Source organism: Diabrotica virgifera, chromosome 5, assembly GCF_917563875.1.
Source record: "Diabrotica virgifera virgifera chromosome 5, PGI_DIABVI_V3a".
In the NCBI taxonomy this organism is placed as follows: domain Eukaryota; kingdom Metazoa; phylum Arthropoda; class Insecta; order Coleoptera; family Chrysomelidae; genus Diabrotica; species Diabrotica virgifera.
This window is the reverse complement of record NC_065447.1, coordinates 12,511,739-12,524,307: the sequence shown is the minus strand read 5'-3', so window position 1 is coordinate 12,524,307 and position 12,569 is coordinate 12,511,739. Positions and strand designations below refer to the sequence as shown.

General features: G+C 31.8%; 1 protein-coding gene across 2 annotated transcripts in view; it reads left to right on the top strand.

The window, feature by feature from the left end:
* The window catches only part of LOC114333224 (uncharacterized), a 63,763-nt gene that overhangs the window by 16,817 nt on the left and 34,377 nt on the right, over positions 1 to 12,569 (top strand). For both annotated transcript variants that reach the window (XM_028283179.2, XM_028283118.2), the window contains exons 5-7: positions 177 to 442; positions 4,883 to 5,262; positions 5,976 to 6,521. In XM_028283179.2, coding sequence (XP_028138980.1) covers positions 177 to 442; positions 4,883 to 5,262; positions 5,976 to 6,521 — 1,192 coding nt within the window. The remainder of the gene's footprint in view (positions 1 to 176; positions 443 to 4,882; positions 5,263 to 5,975; positions 6,522 to 12,569) is intronic.

Sequence of the window (12,569 nt, the reverse complement as noted above, 5' to 3'; positions counted from 1 at the left end):
AACCCCTTAAATTCGTTTGTTTGTGATTTAATCGTTCCGGGAGTTTCGTCAATATTTAATCCCGGAGGGATTAAATGTGACACTTTAGTACCTGTCACAAGGGAGTGAAGTTGTCACTTTAGGCCCGGAAGTACGAAAAAGTTCTTTTCGATTATAGTTCTGAAAATTACTTTTAGGTGTATTGGTGTTCCCTTCTGCACAAAAAGCTTATGGGCTGCCAGGTTCTGGAAACCAAATCAAGTCTATTTCAAGATGATACGAACATCTTCGCCCATTGTACTCGAAAACAAAACAGTTTCGTCAGAAGAGGAGCTCTAACGGTTATGATAGTCAACGACCGTCCCGTTAAATATAAAGTAAAGGTGAAATTAGGAAATGGTATTTCAGAAAAGTCTGTGGAAGTGCAAACTTACATTCTCACATCAAAGTGTTTGAATTCAACGTAAGTATTACAGATTTTAACATGTCATCACCATCATCAATCAGCCCTCATTTCTCCATTATTGATGGAGATCCTCCTGTAGATGCTTCCATTTATTTTTTTGCGCCTCTGATATCCAAGTCGTCGTCGGTCCTATCCGGTCGGTCCAGAGTGTTAGGGATCTTTAGTAACTTCGTTTGTCTGCCCGTGGTTTCCACTCAAGCAATCTGTTTGTCTACTTACCGTCATTTTTGAATGGCCACCAAGGCCTTCAGATTTGACTCCATTAGACTTTTTTAATTGCACAAGTAACCCCTGAAGTCATCATGAAAATTATAGGAAATAATTAATTCCCATCTTTCTCATTGCATCATTGCTGAATGTCGCCAATTTGACCATTTCTTACGAAATCATTGTATCCTCATGTGCCTTTTCCGTTGTAGACAAGGCAAAAACGGCGGGTTCGTTGGAAAAAATATTCCCACGAGATGTTTTTGCATAATCACATTCGTGAAATACCCCAGAATAAGGTTCAAGAAGTCGCCCACGCGAAAAGTGGTCCAAATTTTCAACGAAAACTTTTCGTTTATAAATTTGCAAAAGTCTGTGTGTTATTTCGTTGCCGCTCCTGCAATACTTAGAGCAGATGTATCGATGGATCCTTATGTAGTTTTGTCTTCTGAATCCAAATCTGAAAACGGCATTTCGATACCTCTAATTGTCTTCGAGATAATCGACCTCAAAATCTAAAATGTGACGTCACAATCCGGTTATTTCCTACCATGCACTAAACGTCAGCTGAAATCTTTGATTAGGAAGTAGGCTACTTTTTTTTATCTGAATTTGTTAAGCAAAGCAAATGTTATTATTTACATTTGAGTTTGACACTTCGTGAATGTCAAACTAAATTTTAAATTATTTAGGTATTAATAAAATATAAATGATATTTTATAGTGAATTTAATTATTATATAAAATAATATGTGTAATAAATGTATAAAAATACAATTTGAGTATATTTTGAAAGCAATAATACATATTATACTATATTAATAATGAATCAGTAGAAACGATTATATTTAAATTTGGTAAATTATAACTCCACTCGACCAGCGCACGACCACACAACTCGAAACACAAGTACGCAAATACGGTTGCGTGAAGCGTGGCGCAAAGCCGTGGAATTACGAGACTCACTCGGTCTGTAGATCCAAGTAAAGTTCATCAGTAAAAAGTATCTTTATCATGTATGTATTATTTATTTTACATTTACAATATTGGAAATTGTTATTTAAAATGTGGTTTGGAATAAAAAATTATGTTCTGATATATGAAATTACATCATTCTAATGGAAAAAAATATTTGACGAATTTTCTCAAATTATGGATACTAACATCATTTTCATTCATAACTCTTGTATTTTTAATTTGACGAAGAAAAGTTATTATTCATAAAAATCTGTTCTTGGTCTAAGATTTATGATGCAACCATCATGAATCAAATTTTACTAATTTTATACGAGGTATGTAAAAAAATATGAATTTCGAGTAAATCATCTTTATAGTTCACAACATTTAAATTAAAATGATATACTTGCACAATAAAACATAATTTTTAATTCTAAACAGCTTTTCGTAATAGCAATTTTATATATTATGAATTCAAATACGTATATAAACAAAGTTTTCGTTATGATAATGCTCGCATTTTCAGCTTGTTTTTTTAATAATTTTTGTTAGTCAAAGTGCAAAAATAAGAATTTTCGACCCGGACAAATTTTTTTAGATTTTTCGGACCATTCCGGACAATAAAGGTCTCTTGTAATTTTTCTCTAAAGTTGATCGTGTTCGAGTTATAAGCAATTTAAAATTTGGAAAACGCGAAAATGGCTATTTTTAAGACTTAATAACTCGGGTAAAAATTATTATTTAGTTTAGAAAGTCAGAAAGTGAGTAAATCAAATTTAAAGCCCCCCTACATGATCCTGAAGAAATTTGTGTCATTAATTTATTACTAAGCTGTTATTTTTAACTATTAATAATGAGCGATACGATCGTATTGATGCGGCTGTAAATGTGAGTGCGAGTGAGATGCGCCATTGGACTGCCTAAATAGCATCTCTTTCGCACTCATCATGGACGGCCGCCTAATACGTACATGGCGCTCATTATTATAACTTAAAAATGAAAACTTGACAATCAAATAATGACAAAAATTTCTTCAGGATCTTGTAGGGGGGATTTAAACTTTGATTTCGCCATTTTTCGTTTTTTTTTTCAATTTTAAAATGCTTTTACTTCGAAAACGATCAACTTTAGATAAAAATTATAAGAGACCTTTTTTATCCAAAATGGTCCAAAAAAACCTAAAAAAAATTGTCTGGGCCGAAAATATTGATTTTTGCAATTTGATTAAAAAAAAAAAAGAATGTGTGTGTACTTTGTACGCACGTAAGAAGTTATACTTCTATTATATGATTATAAACGAAATTAGTATACTTTTTATTTATATTTTATTTAAATATTAAATTAATTTATACTTACTACTTCTCAAACATTTTTATTAAAACAGTGCCAAAAATTAAAATAATAAAAAAATAAAACACACACAAACACATTAAAAATGCCACAAATGATTTCTGAACATTAATTGTCGGAAAATTTTTTAACTAAATACGTATTTTCTGAAAATAAAATTATATAATAAATATACTTACAATCATAAAATGTATAAAAAAAAAATAAAAAAATGAAAGTTTCTATTGGGATTCGAACCAACTTACCACGCGGCTGGTATTTGCGTTGTATTGGGATTCACTCGCATTAAAACTTCGCCACAGAGACAGCTTGTCATTATGTGCGAAGATCGACTAACTAAACAGATTAACCTTTTGACATTTTTAACTTATGTAAATCAAATTATTTTGATTTTGAATTGAAATGATTTAGAATTGAAAAAATACAACAAAACAGAGTAAGAAAACAATATATTAGGTGAATATTGAGACATTTTGATGGTAATCAAATTATGTAAATAAAAGTATTACATACTACTTATGTATTTTAGTAGGTTCAAGGTAGGTATCGGAGCCCGTATAACGACTAATAAATTTCGCAATCACTTGCGTCGTGCAAAGTGGCTATGTTCAAATATCATAACAAAATTTGATCAACTATTTATAAAACACTTATAGTACCCTCGGAGATCCGTGGAAAAAATTTACACCCAAAATAACAAAATTCAGTTTGGCAACACTGTGCGAATGTTGATACTATCATATCCTTTTTAAGATAAGCACAACGTTAATTTAGTCCAAACAAATTAATATTTTTTTTTGCCAACAAAAATGAGATTTTTCAACCAAATAATGTTTCAAATATGACGTGCAAAATAATTTTTAATTGGGTTCTGCTAATGGGCTTGCTTTTTTTGTCATTAAAATAAAAAAAAAACTAAATTTTACTCATTAAATCAATGTTGTCCGGTTATCGTCTTAATTATTTTAACTGTACTAATATCCGTTGAGTAATTATGAATGATTAATAGGTCGTTAAAACATTTTATCTATAGCGGCTTCTGGAATATCTTAAAAATATCGAATTTCATTGATAAATTGCGCATATTCCACCGATCTTCGCTTCGACAATACCAGTGAAAGATTCTTTAGCTTTGAATAAGCGTGATCTGCGGCACTCATACTAGTAACAGTTTGATGAGCTTTCACATTGGCATGCAACAATAATCTCTTCTATGAAAATAAGTCCAAAAATATAATATGAAAACTATTTAAAAAGGCAGTATAACCATTAACTAACTTTTTGTTTGTTGTTTCTCTTCCTACAAATTTTAAAACGCAACAAGCATACATTATAACCAAACCACAGTCCCACAGCTGCCATATTGGATAATTTTTGTCATGTCATTTGAACATCCAATCAGAACAAAGTTATACTGCGCATGCGCCCGGTCGCTAGGTTTTACCATATAAAATTTCACCGTCATTACGCCCGTAAAGAAGTATAACTTCAAAAATTGTTAAAAAAAATTGGGACAACTTTTCGCGTGGGCGACTTCTTGAATCTCATTCTGGAATATCTCACGAATGTGATTATGCAAATAAATCTCATGGGAATATTTTCTCCAAAGAACCCGCCGTTTTCGCCTTGTCTATTCCGAATGTTGGCTATCATCGTAGAAATTTTAATTTTGTTTGTGACGTTTCTGAATAACTCGATCGATGTTAGTCCAAACCATTGGCGTGAGTTTTGAAGCCATGAGTGTCTTCTTCTTCCGGGTCCGCGTTTGTTCTTTAATTTGATAATTAGAGAGGAAACTCGAGTTTTGCATCACAGTGTATATTTAATTAAAAAATGATTTAAAATGCATAAAAAATCAATGAATATTTTTTTACTGCTCAAATTAAGTATTTTCAAATTCTAAGACAGTAATATTTTTTTTCAGGCAAATATATCTCAATGACGAAATACTGACTCCAGAAATATTCCTTAAAAAGAATATATTCCAACCGAAAATTCGCAGAACCAAAGCTACTTCTTATATCTTACTCTCTCTACCGCCGTCTTCAATTGGATTCTTCGTCTTCCCCGGAGCCAGAGTTCCAGTATGCATTGAAAAGGAAAAGGAAACCAATCTCTTACTGGAAGAGATAGAACAGGATCAGAATACGGCGTTGTCGGAAGAGGTTGCTTTACTATTGGGAAACAGAGGAAAATTCACTAAGCATAATTATTTGGAGCAAATCACCCAAAATCTGAAAGAGGAGATGAAATCGGACGATAATTATTACAAGAGCCCATCCAGATTCTATGCTACATATTCAGGTATGTTTAACATCTACTACACCCTCGCCCTTCTTCCCATCTTTTCACGGTTTGCGTGTGAGAGTGACATTTGGCAATTTCCGCGATTGTTGCAGTTGACCAGCCAAAAAGATCACCATCACTTTCATATTCTCTGGATCATGTTTTCTCGAGTAGTGTAGTAGTAGTGTAGTAAATGATTGCATCGAAAATGATGGGCAACAATTTAAACATTTAGGTCGTCACTAAGTAGTTGTTTTTATTTGTTTGCTATATTTTATAGTGTTGTTTGTCTTATTGTTCTTTCAATTAATTATAATGATATACGTTGACATCTGGAAAATGTTTCTTTGTTTTTTTCATAGCACACTACTTTTCCTTAACTTAGTTTACCGGTGACAGTAACAGTTATATTTAAAATTTACACGTTTCTGCTTTTACTACTTCGAAGTTGTGGTCTTATACTACAGTTATGTTCTGTATGTATTTCGAATTCTCTTCATTTATTCGAAGTATCAGACTACTTGTTTCTTCCTCGAGTTCTGAAAATACATCTCTCACGTCTCTTGTAGAATGAGCTACAACTAGATCATCAGAAAAGGCCAACAATAGTTTTAATCCTCGATTCGCAAATCCCTCTGTCAGCTCAGATGTTATTTACTAAATAGAGTATTTTATTGTCGCATTTATTTTATTCGTTCACACTCGTTTATATAATCGTATTTTGATTTCAGATACAAACGAAGATTTTGCAGAAAACAACAGTAATAACCTAGAAGACAAAAACAAGAAACATTTCTTTGACAGAACAAAATTTGGCGACAAACATAAGAAAGCTTTCGATTTTGAAAAGAAGAGAGACTTCTTCAAGAAATATCTGCAAGAAAAGAGTAAAACTGTAAAACCAACACTTAAAACCGGTGATAAACACACAAAAATGGAACTGTCCAATGACGAGATAGAGAGGTTGTTGAAAGAGCGAGCTGTCGAAAGAGCCGCCCAGAAGAATATTATCTTCACCGATGAAGAGCTGGATGCGTTAATTAGAAAAGCTAGTAGGAGCTTACATAAATCTAGGCATCGAAGATCTGTCCATCATAAAATGGCGAAGAGGGATATCAATATGCAACTTTTGGAGAAATATAGTCAAATGGATGACAACGGTCATCACCACGAACACTCAAAACTTTCAAAACACTCACAGCATCATCATCACTATCATCCTAATGCGAAGAAATGTATGTTAAGGAGGAAGAAACATATTCACAGAAAGCGGAGAGGTAAGCTAGAAATGATAACAATCAGATATTTTTGAATATACGGAATTTCTATAAACCTATTAGAAGCCTGATATTTTAGTCCTGTCGCCAGGGGGGGTACAACGGCCTCCTTTATTCAGATGGACTTACCCAAGTTTTTTTATGTATTTTGACCCGTAGAACATAAATTTTTTAGGTAACAGTTGATACGGATGTCGATAAGATTGTTATAAACAAAGAACTTGAGGAATTACATAACAGCGATTTCTTGTAAAACAAAACATTTTTTTGATGTTTTTGATCATTCTAAGCAAAAAATGCTTTTACAAGTTTTTTCGTAGGATGCATAGTTTTCGAGATAAACGGACTTGAACTAAAAAAAATCGGAAAATTGCAATTTTTGAACCCCAATAACTTTTGATTAAAAAAGAAAATAGCAATTCTGCTTATAGTATGTGAAAGTTAAAGTCAAATTCTATGTTTTGATTATTTTCATTGCTAAAAATTTATTTTTTTATTGTTAAACAAAGCTATAAACACATATTGTTTACCGTAGGCCGTAGACAATACATGCGTTTTAATGCATGCTACGTAGAAATTGCCACGCTTGCACTTGTACCTACTCTACCTTACCTACTCGTTCGATTTTAAATGGGAGATCATTGAAAACATCACTCAAACACTATGTGTTTATAGCTTTGTTTAACAATAAAAAAATAAAACTTTAGCAATGAAAATAGCTAAAACCGATATAATTTGACTTGAACTTTCAAATGCGGTAAGCAGAATTGCTATTTTTTTTAAACAAAAGTTATTCGGGTTCAAAAATTGCAATTTTTCGATTTTTTTAAAGTTCAACCGCGTTTATCTCAAAAACTATGCATCCTGCGAAAAAACTTATCAGAACCTTTTTTGCTTAGAATAACCCAAAAAATACAAAAAAATGTTTTGTTTTGCGAGAAATCGCTGTTATGTAATTCCTCAAGTTCTTTGTTTATAATTACGTATTTTTTTATGGGAAATAAGCCACAATTTTACTAAAAAATGAATTTATTAACGTTTCGAAGCCCAAATCGGGTTTCGTTGTCAAAATACAAAATACTATTAAAATAAAACAAACATGTTGTTGCTAAGTAAAAAAATTCTTCTAATAATTTATTTAATCTGACTCATTTATATTGGTAATTCAGACGTATATTATACATTTTAAAGTAGAAGACTTTAAAATGATATTTAATATTATATTAATATTTAATATATATTAACTTCTTTGTTTATAACAATTTTATCGACATCCGGATCACTTGTTACCCAAAAAATTCGTATTCTACGACTCATAAATACATAAAAAAAAACTTGGGTAAGTCCATCTGAATAAATGAGGTCCATCAAACGCAATAAAATTAAAAAAACAAAACAAATTTAACAACAAAACAAAACAATTCAATAGCGGTTATGTCCACCTCTTGCAGCAATGACTGCTCGCAATCTGTTTAGCATCTAATAAAGATGTGTTTTCCTTACCTGGGGAATAGCTCGATATTCCTCTACCAGGGCCATAACTGTACCAAATTTTCTGGAGGCCTAGGATGACGGCAAATAGCTTTTTTTATTCATCCCATAAATGCTCAATATGATTGAGATCTAGGCTGCATGGCGGGCCATTCTAATCTTATCAATCCAACCTCAATTGTATGAGTCAATCAGTGTTTTTATTTACAAAACATGGTACAGCTCTTACAAGAAAAAAGATATTCGGATAATTCAAAAAACAAAATGTTGGTGATGCCTCCGAGAATATATGACAGGACTATGAAACAAAATCAGCTATTCCATTTTTCCACAGAATTTTTTAAAATTAGGAGAAAATACAACGCTTCCTTTCACCCCTGTACAATGACAAGCAAGCAAAATGTTTTGTTACCGGAATAATACCAAACAATATGAATACATGTACGTACAAACTGGGGCAAGAAACTTGAAAATCGGAGCACAAATAATAAAGTTATAAATTGTCAAACTTAATCAAAAATTTTGGGTGGCGGAATTTTGTGCCGGTGAGTGCAGCTTCAATAATATCATTTTGTATATCACTTGAAACTCTCGAAAAAACAGATGTTTCTAGATGTTGACAAAATTTTTGATCTTTTTTGGCAATTAATGTTAACCATTCCCTGTAATGGCCTCGATTGTCAGAGTCGTCGCACTCAAAATGACCACGAAACGCTAGATCTTGTTTGGCCCAAAAACATACAGTATCTATTATAAGTGTGCTAAGGATATACCTATCTATTTTTTTAACAAACTCATTATGTTTAGCAATATTTGCTTTAAAAGTTTGGTTAAGAGAACTTTTGATTATTGTTTTGCCAAACTGAATCAAATTGGATATACATCTTACATGTAGGTAACGGAGAAATTTCATGTCTCCTTTTTAAAAATCTAAAACTATTTCAATCGTGGTCCACCTATTTTTCTGTAGAAACCAGAAGACATGGCCAACAATACAGTATATTTTTCTTGCAACCATAATATAACCAAGGATTTTCACTGTACCAACTAAATTTAAAATATCGAACTACTTTTGTTGATTCCTTTTTTAAATTGTTTAAAATAGGTCTTTCATTTTTACTGTCACCAATTTTAAATCTGATAACAGCGCTACTGATACACAGCGCGCTTATGCCGTCGCTTCTTCAAAATTTTCAGTCACTAGCCGGTCCCGAGCGCCAGCGTGGGTATATAACCATTGTAACCAGAAATGAGTCTGGTAACAGAGTATAATAAAGTGCAACTGAGTCACATAAACTCGCCAATATTTTCGTGTCTACGAGTAGTTGGCTATTTACTGAGTTAGGTACTATTACCACATAATATAAATAATAATATATTTCTATTAATAAAAATATTGGTAAATAGAATTATTCATCGTCATAAAATATTTATTTGAAAGATTTTTAACTGTTACCAATGGTAACAGTGGTTACATGGACGCTTCGCCAGTGATTACATCGTCTGCATACATCACAGTGTGTTTAGACTTTATAACAGTATATTTTTGTGTTTACAGACATTTTTCTTATAGCATATTCCATAATTATATAATGCATAGTCTGAGTCAAACAATCTCCTTGTTTTAGCTCCTTAGTTATCTGGAAGGGATCTGCGATCTGGGATACTTGCGATTCTATGTGACACATGGTGGCTTCAATTAATTTTATCAATTTCCTTGGTATAGATAATTCTCGCATGATTAAGTATATTTTATCTCTGTTTATGTTGTCATAGCCTTGTCGAAAGTTATACAAAGATTTAGTAGATATCTAGATATATATCTAGATTTAGTAGATATCATGCTCCTAGGCTTTAGATAATTTATTTGTTTTACGTTAAATAGCTGGCCAATAGTAGACAGTAGACCGTCCTGGTCTGAAACCGGCCTGGTATTCTCCTAAGATTTTCTCTATAAAATGACTCAATCTACTAATTACTCTTATTAATTACTTTGTTGCTGACTCCCTTCTAGATATTAGTTTGTATTCGAGCAGTTTGAATAAGAAATTATCTTATTAATTACTCTGTTGCTGACTCCCTTCTAGATATTAGTTTGTATTCGAGCAGTTTGAATAGAAAATTCTGATTAACAGCCCAATCTTTATGATAACGTATTGTAATAATTTCCTTTTTGTCGTAGGAAAATACACTAAATTGATTAAAAAATCCCATCGGATAGCTAGACTTCTTTCGAAAATATTCAAAAAATGGTCTCGTATTCTTTTGAAATTAACCAAAAATATCATGAGAGCCCGCAGAAAGCTAAGATATAGAGCTCTTGGAATAAATAAATATAGGCCGCGATGGTTCAAATTCTACAAATATTAATTTTTTCATTTTGTATTTAATCTAGATTTCACCCTGGAATATTATCAAAAATTTTAATGAATAAAGTAATGTTCTGTTAGTTAGTGGTTTCTTTTAACCGGTTTTACTCCTTTTGTTGAAATTTTGTCTGTGTGTTTATCCCGTTTTTTGTTTCGTTTGCCAGATTTTTTCCTTCTGACTGAACCTTACAAAAATATCCAATCGAGACTAAGGTGGAGAGTTCAGAAATGTTTAACCTTCGGATGACCAAGGGGGTAAATTTGGACCCCAGCGTATGTTTTTCTTTTATAAATTCAAAAGTATTTTCAATTTTTAACTCAATATTTTTTTATTTGACTTTAATATCATTCTAGATATCCTCATATTTTGAAATAAAAAAAATCCCTATATTTTATGAATAAAAAATATATTCTGAAGTTGATGTTTAGTAAAATATCGTCTATTATGTGGAATTCCAAGTAGCTTTACACTGCGCGTTATCAAAATCTATTTTTAGACTGTGGTGCCTGTTATGTACGAATCATGACATTCCTGTCTGCTACAGTTAGTCATTATTATTATTTCCTGGTGTATATTGTTATAGTTGTTTAGTATTTTGTGTACATATAAGATATGGCCCGCAAATATCTTACTGAGGCTGATTTACAGGAAATTGTTACTGCTCGCGATTTTTATGATGATATAGAAGATGAAATAGTATCAGAAAACGAGGATGTATTGTTAGATGAAGATTTAAATGCTGAAAAAATTCATTCCAGATCATGTTTGACCTGGGGTCATTTTTACCCCCGTTGGTCATCCGTGTAACAAACAAAGGTTGGTCATCGGAAGGTTAATAAATTCGACTTTTGAACTGAAAATTTTCTATACCAGTGAAATAACTAAAATTTTAAAATTAAAATTTTTAGCATTTGTAGAAATAAAAGGCACATATCGAGCACATAGTTTATTGAAACTTGCCCAAGTATACCTTTGCTCCTAGAGCATCATCAGGGGCGTTTCGTCAAATCAGGAAGGTATCCTGCCAAAATTTCATATCATTTGATTGGAGAGAGAATTGGCAAGTTAACAAGTAACATGTTGTTCTGAAACTATTTTCTTGTGGCATTTTTGTAATTAACTATTTTTAATGGGAAATAAGCCACAATTTTACTAAAAAAATAATTTTATTAACGTTTCGACGTCCAAATCGGATGCCGTTGTCAGAATACAAAAAACAATAATGAAATAAACAAAAATGTTGCAATAATTTATTTAATCTGACTTATTTATATTGGCAATTCAGACATTTATTATACATTTTAAAGTAGAAGACTTTAAAATGATATTGCCAATATTTATGAGTTGCGTTCCTGGGACGACTTTACTGAAAGATAGTTAATTCGATTCAACACCAACTCAAGAATATTCGTCACAAAAAAATTATAGCATGTGATCTGTCTTTAAAAAGACAACCACATGCAACGGTGACAGTAAAATTCTCGCGTTAGAGGTTCCATAGTAAATCACGAGGGAAAACCAGGAAAAAACCTCGCGATACTATCCCGACATCGTAAGTATTAGGTCTTACTTTAGTTTACTCTCAAAACTAATACCAAATTCTGACCTTAATATGTATATATGTTATTTTAAATTATAAATAATATTAATAATACATATATATTTAAAATATGTACTAACTCTAACTAATATGTTACTAACTGTAAATCACGAGGGAAAACCAGGAAAAAACCTCGCGATACTATCCCGACATCGTAAGTATTAGGTCTTACTTTAGTTTACTCTCAAAACTAATACCAAATTCTGACCTTAATATGTATATATGTTATTTTAAATTATAAATAATATTAATAATACATATATATTTAAAATATGTACTAACTCGATATGTTATTGACTTACTAATCGTGGTATTTTCTTTCTATTGACTTCCTCTTTTAGTATGGATAACCACATCCTACTGCATTCTACCGAGGAATTTGCGACACAATTGGTTTCATTTAGCATACTTAGAGCCGCTTCTTTGATTTTTCTCTTTTTACTATCTGTTTCTTTCAGGACTATACTTGAATCCCTCCACTGAACTCTATGTTCATTATCCCATGCGTGTTGACATATTTTGACAGAATTTGGATGCAAATTCCTCGGTAGAATGCAGTAGGATGTGGTTATCCATACTAAGAGAGG